The following is an 18,200-nucleotide window of genomic DNA, read 5'->3' on the forward strand; positions in this document are numbered from 1 at the left end:
TAGCTATCCATTGTTTCATGTCTTTAACATGGTAGCAACAACATTCAAAACATTGTGATGCTGTGCCAATTTAAGTGTGTCATTCTTCTTGAAGCAGAGATAAGCATTTCAGTTTTGATTTTACACCCTCAACTCAAGATGTCCAAAATTCAGATGTTATTTAATTTTGGAAGTGATTTTTTTTTTAAATTTTGCTGATTAAAATGCGGATGTCAGTGCTGCATGGTAATAAGATATTTCTACATTTCGGGGATCCACTATCACTATTAAGCGCTCCCAAGCTGATTGGAACAGGATTTCTATTTGTCTTCTACCACAGTTGTACTGAAGTCCAATCCTAACCTTTGAGCTCTTGTAGCCTGCAACTCTCACCCCAAATCTCTTGGCTTAGGTGTTTCATCCTGCTTTTAAAGTCACACTTTAAGCCCAAATTCTGACAGCATTCTTTTTTGGTTACTTCCTCTTCCCTAATTTTGTTTCTTTATATCCTGCTTGGTGCTGAGCTCTCCTTTTTAATAAAGTTCTTTCAGATACGTGTTTACGTAAAGAAGATTAGATGAACACCTTGCTCTTTTTTTGGTTTTCCTGTACAGTGTACATGTCTTCCCCACAATAGACTTTAAGCTCAATCTTACAAGATCACTACTCATTGCACCATATGCTATTTCAACATCTATGCCCCTTCCCTATGCGAAACTGCCAATTTCACATAGCCGATCTAAATTAATGTTGAATTATGGACAGGTTCATGTCATGAACACTTATCCATTGGAGGTTGTGTGGAGGTTCAATGGATTTGTTTTATTAAGTTACATACACTCAGCAGAAACAAAGACTTGGATCCTATTGAGCCCTGCATCAAATTGAAAACATGGTGTCTACGTTGTTCATCCTCTAAATTCAGGTATTTACAAGATTGAGTTAAAGACCAGTTTCAAACATTTGAACCAGTTGACATGTTCTCCTCATTTTTTTTCTCCATTCCCTGTAGACAGAACCAGCAATCATGACACAGCCTATCCACCTATTGGTAACTTTATACTAGTTCATGGGGAATTTATTTTAAAGAGAATGGTTGAATGGTTCACATTCACCAATGATCATATGCAGATCACAGCACTGGAACACATCCCACCTGTCCCCCATAACACACAGACCTAGACAATACTTATCCACAATAGAGTATGTTAGTGAAAAAAAAATCTATTAAAAAAGCACGCCACCTTTCCCTGATTATTTTGGGAAGGGGAAAGATTTATGTGCCCATTTCGTACCTTTTGAGATAAAAAAGGATGCATCATTGGCCGCAGTGGGACATTATTTCCTTCCTTGAATTGAGCATTCCAGTATGAGTCAGTGGGTTATCAGGATCACAACTCAAATGCAGAGGTCACTTTTGGTTTACAATGGAGGGCATCAGCAGCTCACAATTAATTGGTGCAGCAACTTCAGTCCCCTAAAATACTGCGAGGGCAAGGTTCCTGGTGGTTGGAAAGAGAAACTGTTACATCCTGTTTTGAGACGCATTGTTTGTTCAAACACTCCCCTTGATCATTGAAATTATGAAGGGATGGCGGTGGGGGGAGGGTGAGAACAGTAAACCAAACCAGCACTAATTTACAGATCAACATGTTGTAAAAAACCTTCAGGGAAGTTCTCTGCATCAAAATAAATTTCACTAAAAATATGTTGAAAAAATTTGAAGAAATCATTATCCAATTAGCAATGATTCGATTATCAATTGTAATAACACCCACTGAATTGTGAATAATGTCTACTTTTTAATATTGCATCAGATCACTGCAAGCTTGTGTCTGATGGTTATGCAGACACAATAGTTAGATAGGCTCTTTATAATTTGAAGATTAATTTGGTAAATTGACATGGTGTTGTTCATCCGGAATGCCGTTTGTTGTAAAACATTTGTAATAGGATTTTTTTTAAGTGGCCATTTCCACCTCTTGCTTCTTTCCATCGTTGTAGCTGGTGAATTTTGTATGAAAGTGATGTCAAGTGCTATTATATATTTGCAGTGAAAAATAGAAACTTGTCCCTGGCTCTCCTTGTCGTGGCTTGCTCTGTCTTTAATCATACTTTTCATCAGTACATTGAAATTTCGGTTACCAAGGACAACATCATAAATAAATCTGTTTGTTGAGTTTTACTTGCAACTTCCGAAGTTTGCGCACTTAGTGTGAGTGAGGAAGAGAGGCGGTCGTCTGTGGAAATTTATAATCATTTATTACATATGTGTGAAGCGAAGAAGGAATAAAAGCATGAAGGCATACATCCATAAACTGAGGCAGAAAGCCTAAATGAAAACTAAAGTGAATTCCTGGGTCTTGTCACAATGTAATGAGAAACTAGGGCTTTTATTCATAGTGGCGGAAGATACATTTGCTCTCAATCTCTTTTTAGCAGTAAATGCTTCACTGATATATCACATCAAATTTGAACAGAAATATTTGTGCTCTACATTATAGCGAAGCTTTGGGAATTACTACATGGTTGAATAGATTCTGTGAAGGTTTATAGCAGGTATGGTCACAGTTATTATATTTAATCATAATATATCTAATTCATTGTATTTTACTCAGCTTGATGTGACTTGAAGTAACATTTTATGCTATGAAAATATACCATAGTGCTGCAGTTTTTATTGAAGTAAATTACATAGTAATAAAGAACTCTGCTCCATTATTTAAATGCATTTTTTATTGCATGTTGATTGTTAGACGTGATATTTAATCAACAAAATAAAAAAAAGCTGAACATCTGGAAGGCAGTTTTGTGCTTTGTGCATTCGATGTGAACATGTTCCCCTCTAGTCCAGTTAATGCCATATTCTCTCGCCAGCAATGTTCTTTGTTCTTTTCCCTTAAACTTTCCAGATTGACTAGGGATAATCAGGAAAGGGAGCTGACTAATTATTCTGAAGGTATTTGTAGATTTGACCTTGTCCAAAACCCTGCTGCCTGATTCTTAACTTCCAGTGCACCCATTACCCTGGTGCTCCCTGACCGGCACTGGCTGCCAGCTAAACAATGCCTCAATTTTAAAATTCACATCCCTGTTTTCAAATTTTTCCATGGTCTTGCGGGCTCCATCGCTCTAGTCTCTAGTTCCACAACCCTCAAAGGTATAAGTACTCCTCTAATTCTGATCTCCTGACCATACTTGATTTTAACCTCTCCTCTATTGATGACCATGTCTTCAGTTGCCTCAGCCTTAAGCTCTGAAATGTCTTTCCTTTACCTCTCTAGCTCAGTTTCTCTATGAAGACGCTTCCGAGCTCTTTAACCAAGCTATTGGCCTCTTGTCCTAATATCTCCTTAGGTGATTTCGTATCATTCCTGTGAAACACTTTGTGATGTTTATAATATTAGGGACATTATATAAATGCCAGTTAAGAGTCGCACATATTTGTGCGTTGCAGACTTTGTGTAAATATAATATGAGCCAGAGGTACCAACAAGTTGTGTGCCTGTTACAAAGAGTACAATGCTTATCTCTTCAATTTATGGTATGCTGGAGTTGTAAACTAATGCTGGGGTTTGAGGTTTATCAGTCCACTGGAAGACTGGGATGCGACCTTCAAAAGGTAGGGTTGGGGGAATCATTATCATCCTGCCGCCATACTGTTGTGCCGTGTGTGCATGCATGTGTGTGTGTGTGTGTGTTGGGGTTGGGGAGATGGTTTTGGTGGTACAAGACCTTTCTAATTGGCACACTTTTCCCCAGGGATTGCTCCCCCTGTAACACTGGCTGCCTTCACCAATTCTACTTCTACCTCACTGGGGCCTATCTTACTTGCCCTGGCATCCCCAGGTCTCACTTAATTGGATGTGCGGGAGCTGTACATCCATTGCACCTTCTTTGGTCAGGTGGCCCCACTCTCACCACTCCCTATGGCGTTGCTGAGCTGCTGGCTCTCTGTTTGGCTGGCAGTGGCAATTCTTAATCGGGATGGCCACCCCAATTAATTGACTGCCGCTGGTGAGATGCGGCATTGGATCTTGTGGACCACCGAAGCAGGGTTCCCTGTGTTGCCCTCCCCCAAACTCTCACTTTTGGGGCACGTTGATGGGGCCCTGCTGCAATGACAGAATCAAACTCAAAAAGTTGCTGTCAACATAAACTTGTAATTATAGAAACACCAGGTAAAGATTAATGATTGCTATGCCAATGATACAAACTTTGTTAGAACTTTGAATTGTTTGATATGCTCTGGCAGGATGGCAGCAGCTTTCACCCTGAAGCAAATTAAAATGGCATTGTTGATAAAGGGGGTAAAGATGTTTATTTTGTTGAAAAAAGCTTGGGGCGGAGGAGCTTGCTCGTGAAGTTGAAAGAATGCATATGAATGAAACAAGAATGGGAACTGAAATTGTGAAATTTATAAAGGGCACCCAACACATGAATAAGCTGGTTGGACATCTTATTTGATTACACAAATCTCAATGAAAAATTACCGTGCTGCTTAAACCACTTAAGTAATAACATTTAAAGTAGTTACAATAATTTATCTTGCATGAGCCATATCAAGATGGAGCGTAGATAAATTTAAGTAACGCATAATTTCAGTATCTACAGTCTGGCAAACAACTCCGATATTGATTTGGAACTCATTAAGTCAAATGACTCTTGTTAATCGGGAGATTTGCAAATCATAAGAACATAAGAACATAAGAAATAGGAGCAGGAGTAGGCCATCTAGCCCTTCGAGCCTGCCCCGCCATTCAATAAGATCATGGCTGATCTGTCGTGGCTCAGTTCCACTTTCCTGCCCTCTCCCCATAACCCTTAATCCCCTCTCTTATCAAAAACCCATCAACCCGCGTCTTAAAAATATTTAGCGAGGCAGCCTCCACCACTTCAACGGGCAGAGAATTCCAGAGATTCACCACCCTTTGAATGAAGAAGTTCCTCCTCAACTCTGTTCTAAACCGCCCCCCCTTTATCTTGAGGCTGTGCCCCCTAGTCCTACTGTCTTTTTTGAGCGGGAAGAGCCTCTCCACCTCTATCCTATCCATCCCATTCATCATCTTATACGTCTCAATGAGATCTCCCCTCATTCTTCTAAACTCTAACGAGTACAAGCCTAGTTTATTCAGCCTCTCCTCATAGCTCAACCCCCTCAACTCCGGTATCAGCCTAGTAAACCTCCTCTGCACTCCCTCCAAGGCCAAAATATCTTTGCGCAGGTGCGGCGCCCAGAACTGCACACAGTACTCTAGCTGCGGCCTCACCAATGCCCTATACAGCTGCAGCAAGACCTCCCTACTTTTATATTCAGTCCCCCTCGCTATGAAGGCCAGCATCCCATTCGCCTTCCTGACCACCTGCTGCACCTGCAAGCTGGGTTTTTGCGACTCATGCACAAGGACCCCGAGGTCCCTCTGCACTGTCGCCTGCTGCAGTTTTTCGCCACGTAAGTAATAATCCTTCCTACCATTATTCCTACCAAAGTGGACCACCTCACACTTGCCAACATTAAATTCCATTTGCCATTTCCTGGCCCATTCACCCAGCCTATCTAGATCCTTCTGCAGACTCTCCACACCCTCCGTGCAATTTGCCGTTCCACCAACCTTGGTGTCATCAGCAAATTTCGACACCATACACTCGGTTCCCTCCTCCAGATCATCTATATAAATGGTAAAAAGCTGAGGCCCCAGCACCGACCCCTGGGGCACTCCACTAGTCACCATCCGCCAATCCGAATAGCACCCGTTGACCCCCACTCTCTGCCTCCTATTTGACAACCAATCCTCTATCCACGCTAACACCCTACCCCCAACTCCATGTCCCTCGACCTTCTGCAATAACCTCTTGTGAGGTACTTTGTCAAACGCCTTCTGAAAATCTAGAAAGACCACATCCACCGGCTCTCCTCTATCCACCGCCCTAGACACATCCTCATAGAACTCCAGTAAATTTGTCAGACATGACTTCCCTTTAATGAAACCGTGCTGCGTCTGCTCTATCATCCATTTGTGTATGTTGGTGGTTTTTCTGTTGAAAGTGTTTATTGAAATACAGTTGCAATGAATTATGTTGAAGAAATGTCAAGTGTTTTAAGATCCTGACAGAGGAACATAAGACTTAACAGTAGGCATGCATGGATAATGTATTCTGTAGTTAATTGTGTCCATCTCACGTGTAAAGTAGGTGCAGTGATAAACTTTAGCAATAGGAAGGCATGTGCCTGATTTGCACAGTGCCCATGTCACTGCTAAATTTGACAGGATTATTTCTCAATTGGCTCGAATGAATGCAGGCCTCATTTCAGTTTGAAAGGAGATTTGGTTTTGCCCAATTCCAGACTCATTTCTGAAATTGGTGAGAAGTCGTCAGAGCTTACTTGCTGCAAGCTTCAACTTTTTTAAGCTCGACAGCTGCCTAACCAGTACTCCTTAATGGTGCCACTGAGAGACTCAGGAGAATACAGGTAAGTTTTTCTTAATTAACCATAATGTGGAAGCAGACAGAACCTCCATAATTAAAGCTGCACCCTCTGGTTTGCACACTTGCACCTCCCCACACCATCACCTCCATCAATTACATATATCTCAAATCTTTTGCTGTCTTCTTCAAATTGCCATTTGAAATTCATTGTCAAGGCCTTTGGTTTTATTTCATATTTACAGATCCTTCTCCCTCTAAAAAAATGACTGATGTGGTCCTGTATAATCTGCAGCCGCTGTTTATGACATGATCTCAATGACTATGACCTCTTTTATTAGCTTGGTCTCCTCTTGTGTATAGGCCTGTTGTTTAACTGCTAACTGATCAGCATTTTTTTGCAGGTTATTTGAGTTGATAAAGTTTTCTGCCTGGAGATGTATACCTCAGGGTTGACGTCACTAGGACGTTCCTTGGTGTCATCTTCATAATGGAAACTTTTTACCTCCTCAAACTAAGTGGAGTGTGACTCGAATTATTCTTTTTATTAAATGTTCTTTTCATTGTCTCCATCAGTCTGGCTGGCATCTTCCTTTTGAATAGGGCTTCTTGGTTAGTTTGTCAAAAGACTTGCTTCATCTTTCTTGCAAAGCTATCAGGCTACGTGCATAAGGTGTGGAAACTCATGGAAGTCCAAGATCAAGTCTTTGAACACGTTTATTTCATACTACTCCAGGATAACAGTAAACAGGAGCCATGGAGAAACACTTTCGATAGTAAGGTTTTACCTGGTGAGGGCTGTTCATAGGGTGTCTTGTACAACACTGTTTCCAAATGTGGTTTACCTTGTACTTGTCAAATGACTGAGTGGTTGGTGACATTCACTTGGAGGAGCCATATCACTGTCAGTTGTTAAGTCAGTGTTGTTCTTAGGTCCAGTGAACATGCAACAAGATCTATCCTCTCCTAGTTAAATGGAAAGGGCAGCAGCCTTAATATGGTGGTGCCATTTTCCTTTAACTGGCCATCTTTCCAAACACAGGTGACTAGTATAAATGCACAAACAAACACACACATATACACATGCACGAGTGCACACATAGACATTTGCAGGCATACACAGGCACATGTACACGTGTGCACGCACATTTGCGGTCATACGCACATGACTACACACAGCTGTGTGTATGCATGCACGCACACACATCTTCCTCTCAGGCAGGTCTTGCTTCCATTCCAGTTCATTGTGCTGTGAGATGGCTACTAAGGCCAATGACACTGCAGACTCCACCACGTGAAGCAGGTGGTGCTTTGATGGATAGGTAGATGGATTGTTTGGAGGTTGCGCACTTTCTCTATGCATCGATTTTGCATCTGTATGTCTGAAGAAGTTGGTCAATGTGTTCAACAGCTTTTTGGATGGACTTTTTGGTTAGTCACGAACCAGGGTCTCCCATGATGCTTGACCTCTTCAGAGATCATTCCTTCCCATTGTCCTGCTGCGAATCTCCTGTCATGACTCAAGTTCTGAGTAGAGCAAGATAAATGCAAAATACTGCAGATGCTGGAATCTGAAACAAAAACGCTGTAAAGTCTCAGCAGATTTTATTGGGCTCCAATGAAGGGTCACCTAGACTCAAAACACTGGCTCTACCCTCTCTCCACAGGTGCAGTGAGATCTGCTATGATTTTCCAGCATTTTTGTGTTTGTGTCTGAGTAGAGCAGTTGCTTCAGGAGGCTGGTGTTAGGCACATGAACATAGCCTGTCCAGCAGAATTGACATTATGTATTTAACATCTCAGTGCTGACCAAGTTGGCTTAGAGGTGGACATTGCTGTTGGACTACCTTTCTTGCCACCAGATTGGATGATCTTCTAAAGATACCACTAGTGTTACTTCTCTAGGGCTTTAAGAACCTGTGAAGAGGTCTCTCAGGAAACATCATAGTTGGTTTGAAGAAAACAACCAAGAGGTAGACCTAATTAACCATAAGTGTGATGATGGTGTTCCTTTTAAGAGATTTTTAAAAAAATCATGATCCCTGCAGCTCTCAGCCTTGAGTGATGTCATTGGTGGGAGGAAAAATAGAAAAAAAAGTTTGGGAGGCCATGTGACAAGGATTGTTTTTAGATTCGATTTGGCTACAGTATTAGAAGCATAGGTGAAAGATGTTCTTCTCTTTTTGTTGTGAAAGTTTTACCAGTTAACTGAAAGCACAGCTTGTTTGCCATCCTGCAGCAAAGAGTGTATCCCAGAATGTTAATACCTTCAAAATGGTGTCTTGATGAAGAAATGGAGACCTTTACATCTTCAGGCTGATGAAAAGTGGGCAGAAGTTCATCAAGTGATATTGCTGGTAGGGTATAGAAAAGAGATGTTGTGAGTAGCACATGAGACTCCAGTAGGAGGTCATTTGGGAGTAAGGAAAACGCAAGCTAAAGTACGGAAATATTTTTAATGGCCTGGACTGCATAAAAATGTAGCTAAATTTTACCGGTTATGTCACATGTCAAATGATAGGGAAACCTCAAGTGGTGATAAAACTAGCACCCTTAATAACCCATTCCAGCACGTGAGGAACCATTTACCAGGATCTTAATTGATTGCGTGAGACCCCTTTCTAAAACAAAAAAGTGGGAATCAATATCTTTTAACTATAATGGATCTGTCTACTAGGTTTTCAGAGGCTATTCTGTTACACAATATTACAGCTAAAAGGATTGTAGAGGAGTTAGTTCAATTTATTAATTATATATGGGCTACCCATAAAATAAAATCAGATCAAGGATCAAATTTTACATCAAAGTTATTCAAAGAGGTTATGGATAGTTTAGGAATAATATAATTTAAATCAGCTGCACACCATCCAGAATTGCAGGAAACGTTGGAGTGGCGGCATCAAACTTTAAAGACAATGTTGAGGGTTTATTGTCAAGATTATCCAGAGAATTGGGATAAAGTAATTCCATTTGTACCCTTTGCAATTAGGGATGCACCTAATTAATCAACCAAATTCAATCCATTGAGTTGATTTTTGGTCATGAGGTAAGGGAATCACTAAAATTGATTAAGGATAAATTGGTGAGGGAGAATTCTGAGATTGTATTATTGGACTTTATGTCAAATTTTAGGGCAAGTTTAATTAGAGCAGATGAATTGGCTGGACAACATTTAAAAGTAGCACAGCAGGTGATAAAATAGGAAGCACTTAAGACATCAAAAACTTGAAGTTTTGCTAGTGAGGACAAAGTCTTATGACTGTTACCAGTGGTAGGTGAATCTTAAAAAGCAAGGATTAGTGGACCTTATCAAATTGAAAGGAAATTGAGTGAGGTGAATTATTTGATAAAAATGCCAGATAGACGGAAAACTCAGTGTGTCATGTGAATATGCTTAAAAGGTATTTTGATAGGAAAGGAAAGCAGAAGGAGGAAGTTTTAGTTGTTGTAACTCAGAGGTAAGAACTGAATACAGATTACTCTGAATGTGACATTCCTCAAATTAAATTGGATAACAAGGTTGTTATTAAAAACTGGGATAAATTACTGAGTTATCTTTCAAAGGAAAATCAAAGAGACCTGAAAGAGTTATTAATATCGCATGGACAAGTATATGGGAAAAAAAGTTGAAGTATCAGAATGGTTATATATGATGTAGAGAATGGGAAATGCTGTTCCAATTGAACAACATTCTTGCAAACATACCCTTTTCAAGTTGGCATAGGTTCAGATGGAAAAGCTGATGTTTACTCAGTCTGAGATGCGGCAGCCAAAAGTCTTAGTCAATCACACAAAACTGGTAGAGGTGGAGTAGGAGAACCAGTTAATGGTCACTAATGTGAACAAAGAAAGCCGGTGTGGAGACAGATAGAAGACAAGTTAACTGTTTTGGAATGTGTTCCTGAGTTGTTCAAATTGCCTGAACATAAATTGCAGGACTGTCAAAAAGAGCTCATCACTTATACAAAAAGAGGTGTAGATACATCAACAGTTCTGTGTGATCTCAGAGGAGTTTGAGGAATGGAGTTATTGTACTAATGTGGATAAAAGGAAAGGACAATAATGTAAGATCAGACTGTTCGCTAAAATTGTACCATCACCTAAAATGAACTCCTGGCATAATGATTTAGTTTGTTGTTGTGATGATACCTTAGCTCTGGAGAACTAAGCAGGATCAGCAGGATTAACATATTACATGTGTGTAGTCTGGACCATTCAGAAAGGTTATTTTATCTCCTCACCCTTCTTGTTCATTGGCCTTAATTCCTCCCCTGCCAACCAACTCAACTCCTTTGTTTGCTCTTGATCTGCACCATCATGATCTGCACATTCTTTGACAAAGACACACGGCATATTGTTGTGTGTGGAATGCAGAGATATGAATGCCCAGTGAAACAGCACTGTATACAACTGGTGTTCGAGTAACTTAGTGATTTTTGCAGCACATAACTGCCATAATGTTATGTGGAACCGTAGTCAAATTGGGTTCTGACACCAAGAAAAACACTTGTGATTGAGGAACTCCTTCCAGAATCACTAGCCAGGATTTTACCTGATATCAGCTAAGGCTGATGTTGAGCGCAAAAAGCGGCAGTGAAGCCATTGATGACACCAGCAATTTTCGCCATTATATAATGAAGCACTTTAACATATCATTGACGGGTGGCCTCTGATTCACCTGCCCCGCCATCAAAATAGACACTTGATCCAGGCGCCATTTTTAAAGGCTGCCCCAGCACACTTTTTTAACCTGGAAATAATCTTCACCCAGGTGAACCCCACTGACACTCCATTGGATACCCTTTGGCACCCCTGTCTCCCCTGAGTATTGCACTTGCCTCCGAGCTTTCCCTGGGAGTACTGGCTATCAGATGAATGTCATCTGAAGCCAGTTGTGCTTCATGCTGTCCTGACATCATGTCGCCGTGGATGGAGTTTTGACGTGAGAGATGTTTCTGGCATATGGGTCTGATAATGATATGTCAATTTATTAATCCTCAAATTTGTTAACAATCCTGCACTTACTCCATGATGATGTAATCCTAACCAACACATGAAAAATAGGCACACACAAAGTCCAGACACACATTTATAGCCTACTGGATACCAAGTAAATTTTTAGCTTGAAATTATCAAAGGAATAATTTGTGGGTAAAAGTTAATACATAGGAAATGGAAAAAAAACCAGCTGAAAAAGTCAGACACCAAACTGGAGTACAGCCAGCAATGAAAAGTCTACAGCAGACATGGGGTACAGTATGGATTATATTCCATATTTCTCCTGGGTGTCAGAAATAAATGATTCTGCCAATTATGATATAACCCAAGACCATGAAATCACCAATTCACTTTGGGTGACTAACCTGTTGCCTCGTTTTTTGAATGTGCCATCTAAATTCTGAGACTGTGTTGTAATAGCAGAGGAAGGATTAGTCTTTATCTAGCGGAGAATCTAATGGATTAGAGAAACATTTGTCAAACAAGTAGTGAGTGAGGTAACAGTTACCAGATAAAAGATATACTTGCATAAGTAGAATTGACGGAATTCTGTTTAATTTTTGACAATACCGCTCTGAGATTCCTTCAACTTGTATAGCACAGCACTCTCTCAAATGCCCACCCGTATAGCCTAGCCATTTTGGTTTTGTTGTACACACATGATCATCTGGTAATATCATTTACAGCCTTGTGTTTTGGTTCTAAAGCTCTTGTCTTTTCGGGGCATAATTAGCTACTTGGATTTTAGCTTCATGTATGCACATGTATTCATGTATGAATGTTGTGACATTCCAGAAGAAGACAATGTTTAGCTATCTTAAAATATCCAAACTGTGATATGGACAAACATTTCACTTCACTTTCACTTAACTGCTTACACCAATTCAGGGGCACGGAGAGTCAGAGTCTGGCCTCACAGACACTGGACGTTAGATGGGATACGCCCATTACTGGCTGCCAGTCCATCACAAGGCACACGCTCATGCAGGCATTCTCTCAATTTACGTGGCTAATCCATCTAACCTGCACATCTTTGGATTGAGAGAAAACAGGAGCACTCGGAGAAAACCCACACTTACACAGGAACAGCATGCAAACTCCACACAGTCACCCAAGGCCAGAGTTGAACATGGGTCCCTGGTACAGTCAGGCAGCAGTGCTAACCACTGTGCCACCCATGGACAAACATTTTACAAATCACCTAAACTTATCATTAAATTATCCTGCTTGGATAAATATACAAAGCCAGCTTTACGAGAAATTATCATTTTATCCTTTCCTTCTCTGAATGTGAAGTGCAGGATAGAAAATGATAAATCTGTCTTGTAATTATGCTGTTCTAACTATGTGTTGTACCAAAAGATGGTAGGAGAACAAATCACATTGCAGATGCAGTACAACCAAGCTACAATACCATTCGATTACCAATCCTTGCACGTTTTTAAAACAGCAGAGAGGGAAAAAAATGACCAAAACTACAGTGGCATAAGTTGTCTATTTTAGCTGGGCACATGTGGTTGGCATCCATCAATTTACTGATTCAACAAAATGGTTCATCCAGTGCCCCAGAGAAAATTAAATAGGGAAAGCTTGGATACGCTCGGCTGATGACCTAGCATTGTGAGCATTTGCGAACAGTGATACACAAAGCCAAGCACCCAGTTGTCAACCAAATATATTGCGTCAAGACTTAGAAATGCATTGGCTTTTATTAATTTATCTATGTTGGTGAGAAATTTAGACTGCATGGGGCTTAAATTTGTGGCTTTAGAATTTTATTCATTAACACAAGTTTGCAGTTGATGGTATTGTGGAAAATACTGCTGTTGCTGCTCTTCAAGCTTTTCGCAAAAATTTGAAAGAAGTGAACTTTCACATTATTATGCAGTTTCATGGAGTCCTTGCTATACAAGCTCAGTAAAATGTTCAATGTTGTCCAGAGCAGAAATAGCACAAGTCTCTTATTGAGCTGTGGAGTATTTTTTGTATTTTATAATAGGATGTGGGCATCATTGGCAAGGCCAGCATTTATTTCCCATCCCAGATCATCTTTGTGAAAGTGGTGGTGAGCTACCTTCTTGAGGTGCAGCAAGTCATGTGGTGTAGGTATATCCGCAGTGCTATTAGGGATAAGAGACAAAGTTTTTGACCCTGCAACATTGGATAACCCCTGAGGTCACTTGTTCCATTTATCAGAGCTTTGGGCATCTTAATTATCTAGCTGTAAAATTTTCTGCTTTTTGTTTAAACAGTTTATTATAGTGTCATAGAGGTTTACAGCATGAAAACAGACCTTCGGCCCAACTTGTCCATGCCGCCCTTTCTTTTTTAAAACCCCTAAACTAATCCCAATTGCCTGCATTTGGCCCATATCCCCCTATATCCATTGTACCCATGTAACTATCTAAATGCTTTATAGATATTATTACGTTATATATTGTTGCAGTGTAATGGAATGGCAAAAATTCAATGTCCAATAAATAAGACCAAAAGACAATTCTAGAAAGCAAATCAGTTGCAGTGAACTGTTTGATTTGTTAATCAACTGGAATGAAAACATTGGGCAGAATTTTACTGCTTTAGTGCTTGGCACAACAACAGGCCCCTTTTTTTTGATTTGGAGCCTGAATAATCGATGATGTGTAGACTTTGTGGTTGCTCTTTCCCAGAGCAAACAAAGTGTCAGTCTATCTTTGGCATCCTGACCTATTAGGGAGGGAAAATGGGATGACACACTCGTTCTGTAAGTGGAAGAATTTTTAATTAAAGGGGCCATGATATGTTTTAGAAAAACTCATTCAGCACGGGCATTTTTTAGGCTACAGATCCCAAAGGAATGAAGAGATCTGGGAAGGCTCCTCTGCCCCCTCCCCTCCCCCGATCTGTTTTTAAATATTCTTTCACAGACTGTGGGTATCGCTGGCAAGGCCAACATTTGTTGCCCATCCCTAATTGCCCTCGAACTGAATGGCAGCTGAAGATGAGGGAAGTGCTATACAAGTGGCCTTTAATTGCCTTCTTAATGACCTGAACTTCTAACATACTCACCTGCCCAAGCTATTGATGTTCCCTCCTCTCCTGCAATCACACCCCAGGGAAAAGCTGATTGACCAACCAGTCACATTGAGATGCTGAATTGAAGTCACTTCCTGGGAATTTCCTACTGCACTTGCTGTGGAAGCTTCCTCCAATGTCCTGGGAAAATTCCCCCAAAGTGATTGCTCATTCAACACACTGGAAATACTTCCTAAGGAAAGAATGATTGTGAAAAATATTTGGTATCTTTCGATAGAACTATAATTTGTTGCATAAAATTTGTTTTGTTTTTAACTAAACCCTTAAACATTAGGGGTCACTGGACTGTATTTCTTGTGTTGTGTATAATTGCACAACTATTTTCTATCATTTGAAGAGGAATCTCATTATAATAATAATCAGAATCATCAATAACAATAACAGAACTCCCAGTTGTGATGCTGGCCATTTATTAATGTGCAACTGTACTATATTATGAACATGTACGCACAACATATTAATATAAGAATCAGCCTTCTATCCAAAGCTAGATTTCATCTTTGTTTAGTTGGCAGATTCTTCGATAGTAAATATCCTTTGACTTGAAGCTTGTGGAATTGAAGGCAAATTATTGACCTGATGAGATTGGTTAGATGATAGAAGGATTAGGATAATGGATATATACTTGAATTTAAAAAAATCTGACTATTGCTGACAAAGATCAGTGCTGGGGCCTTAACTATTCATTATATTTAGCAATGATTTAGATAAACTTGAGCGATATGTATCCAACTTGCTGCGAATATAAAAATTGGTGACATAATGAGCGTAAACGGGAGAATGAAGTTACAGTGAGAGTGTATAAGCAAAACTGTGGCAGATGGATTTCAATCCAGATAAGTGTGAGATCATCCCTCTTGGACCAAGGAGGATAGATTCAAATATATTTGAAACAGTCAAAAGCTGAGAATAGTAGAAGTCCAAAGAGATTTAGGGATTCATGCAAAATATTACTAATATGTCATTATTGGGTGAAAAAAAATCAAAAAGGCGAATAAAATGTAATCAAAGTCCTGGTTAAATACAGACTGAGAATACCACAGACACTCATGTAAACTGAGAACAGATATATAGGCCTTGAAATGAGTGCTACACAAGTTCATTGGAATGTTATCAGGGCTCCAAGAGTTAGTTAGGAAAGAAATTATCTGCCATCATGGTTTGTATTCCCTGGAAAATTAAGAGCTTAAGGGTAATTTACTTTGGGATTTTGAAAGAAAATGAAAGGGAAGACAAACTCCTGGTGGACTCTGGAATAAGTATCTTAACCATTAAATGAGAGCAAGGCCATTCAGAAAAGAAATTGGGGATTCCTTCTGTTAAGTATGTGTTTGGGCATTAAGAGAGTCAGGTGACCTGTGGCACAAGCTCCACCCTGGCTGGATTGTCTTGGGCTGACTGTGCTACTGTTATGATGTTGAATAAACTGTTCCAGTTTGATTTACACCTACCTACCTTGCGGTCTCTTTATAGTCCATAATTAGACCTCAAACATAATACCACCTATATGCAAAAAGGTATATCCTCTCCTACAAAAATGCAAGTGATATTGTTTAGCTTTTTTCTAGCTATTGCACTGAGATATGGAGACATGAATGAGATATGAATAGAATGGGAATAGAGGGATATGATCCAAAGAGTTGGGGATTTTAGTTCAGTCAGGCAGCATGGTCAATGCAGGTTTGGAGGGTTGAAAGGCCTGTTCCTGCGCTGTAATTTTCTTTGATCTTTGTTGACAGAGTAAACAGTTGGAGTTAGGATAAAGATTAGCTGTGATCTAATTTTGGCATGGAGCTGGCTGGAGGGGCTGAATGGCCTACTCCTGTTCCTGTGTTCATTTGTTCTGCTACATGATATGACACAAATTGCTTTTACATGGGTACAGTTTTTAAAATGATGTGAATAGGCAGTACCAAATTATTCTGTTGCCTTAGCATTCCTCTAAAATGCCAATTGGATATCTGATGTCGGTAAAGAGCAAGCAGTTCAGTTAATTTTTTGTTAAAAATTTGAAAGTGATTTTTATGTTAAAAATAACATTTACACATGATAGTTATAATTGGCATAAAAACAAAGCAACTTGGTACTAGAATTAAATAGACTCGGAGGCATTTAAACAGCATGTTTCCAAAAGTGCTTCATAATTAATCAGTATATGCTCAATTTGTGCAGTGCAGAGTTGGTTTAGTTTTTTTTGGTTGTGCCGGTTGAATAAATAATGTTCATCAGGAGTCACTGGGAACTTTCCTGCTCTTTGATTTGAGCCTTGTGACCTTCTCCATCTCCATTGATAGGCAAGGCCTGTGTTTCACAGCTCATCTGAAGGATATCCTGTCTGACAGTGAAGCACTCCTTCAGTGTTGTCTGCTTAGAGTATATGGTTAAATGCTGCAGCAGAATGTTACATTCTCCCCCTGGTGTGTTTGTAGGTAGGAGGTGGCTGTAAAATTCCTTGGATGGCTTTCCCACCAGGCTTCTACTCGCCCCGGCCTCTCAATTTTACACTGGATTGAGCAAGTCCTTAACCAGCTGATTTGCTGTTGTCCTAATTGAGCCGTGAGTGACCAATTATTACCACTTATGAGCCATTTAATGCCAATCCTCCATCTTCAGGCATAGGAAGAGTTCAGGAGCAGGAATGAAGCTTGATCAGCCCTTGGTGGAGGGAGTGGGCTGAGGGGTGTGGGGGTGGTGGTGGGGAGGCTCCACCTCTATTATCAGCTTTCTTTTAATATTGGGTCCCCTCAAGGGTACTAGTTTCCGCAAGTTGACCCTTTTTCCTCAACCTGTCCACCAACAGCCCTACTGCCCAACCTCTTGGGTCTCATCTCCCCACCCTGCCCTGAGACATCCCCAGACTTATCTGGTTGAGGACTTCTGGAACATCGACTCTGAGGACTGCTTATGGCTCCTGTTCTGACCAATGCAGTTTATGGTGCTGTTAGGACTAGACAGCTACGGGCCAATTTGATTGGCTGACAGCTCTGTGAGAGATGTAAGTTTTGCCTCCAGTCAAATAATGCCTGTTGAAGCATTAAATAGTTTGTGGGGCAGATGGTATCAGCGGGAATATGATCTCTGCTGAGTCCTTGGATGCTGGAAGGTAAACCCTATCATTCAAAAAATCCTGGCCCTGGGAGTAGGGTTTTGACCCTTGACCTTATGCCTCAGATGAGAGTGCTGTCAGTCGAACTGAGTCGACACACAAAATGCCGCAAAGCCCTGAATGAATACAGGTTTAGTGAAATCTGTGCTGCAGGTTTTGTGTTACTGTGAAATGGGTTCAGATTTGTAATGATGCATGAAGTCTAATATTATTCATACTAATGAGCTTCTGCATCAAAACTGGCTGTGCTAATTGTGGTGGTAATTCCAGTGGGACCAGTTTCTTTTCAAGGACCCCAACTGTCCCAATACCCAACTGAATAGCAGTCAAGGCTAACAGAGATTTGTAAAGTGCTGCTTCTCTCTGTGGTAGATACTTGAGCTCTGGTTCATGAAATTGAAAAATAAAAATTGACCTTGTCAGCTGCAAAAGCCTCTTTGTGTTTGTTCTCGGCAAACTTTGTTTCAGAATTGCGAGTGAAAAAAAAATGATTACAGTTAACAGCTTTTTCCCCTCCTTTTGTCTTTATAGGGCCTCTTCATCTTCCTGATATATGGAGTGTACAACACAGAGGTAAGGCTAGTTATAGTGTCTCAAGGCTGACGTCTGGATGAGA

The 18,200-nt window shown here is 40.3% G+C and overlaps 1 protein-coding gene across 1 annotated transcript in view; it reads left to right on the forward strand.

The window, feature by feature from the left end:
• LOC145348390 (adhesion G protein-coupled receptor D2) overlaps window positions 1-18,200 on the forward strand; it is a 265,728-nt gene that overhangs the window by 91,498 nt on the left and 156,030 nt on the right. The window contains exon 21 of the mRNA XM_080196603.1: window positions 18,116-18,157. Within this exon, the coding sequence (XP_080052729.1) occupies window positions 18,116-18,157 (42 nt within the window). The remainder of the gene's footprint in view (window positions 1-18,115; window positions 18,158-18,200) is intronic.

Source organism: Carcharhinus amblyrhynchos, chromosome 9, assembly GCF_965287045.1.
Source record: "Carcharhinus amblyrhynchos chromosome 9, sCarAmb.v2.hapA, whole genome shotgun sequence".
In the NCBI taxonomy this organism is placed as follows: domain Eukaryota; kingdom Metazoa; phylum Chordata; class Chondrichthyes; order Carcharhiniformes; family Carcharhinidae; genus Carcharhinus; species Carcharhinus amblyrhynchos.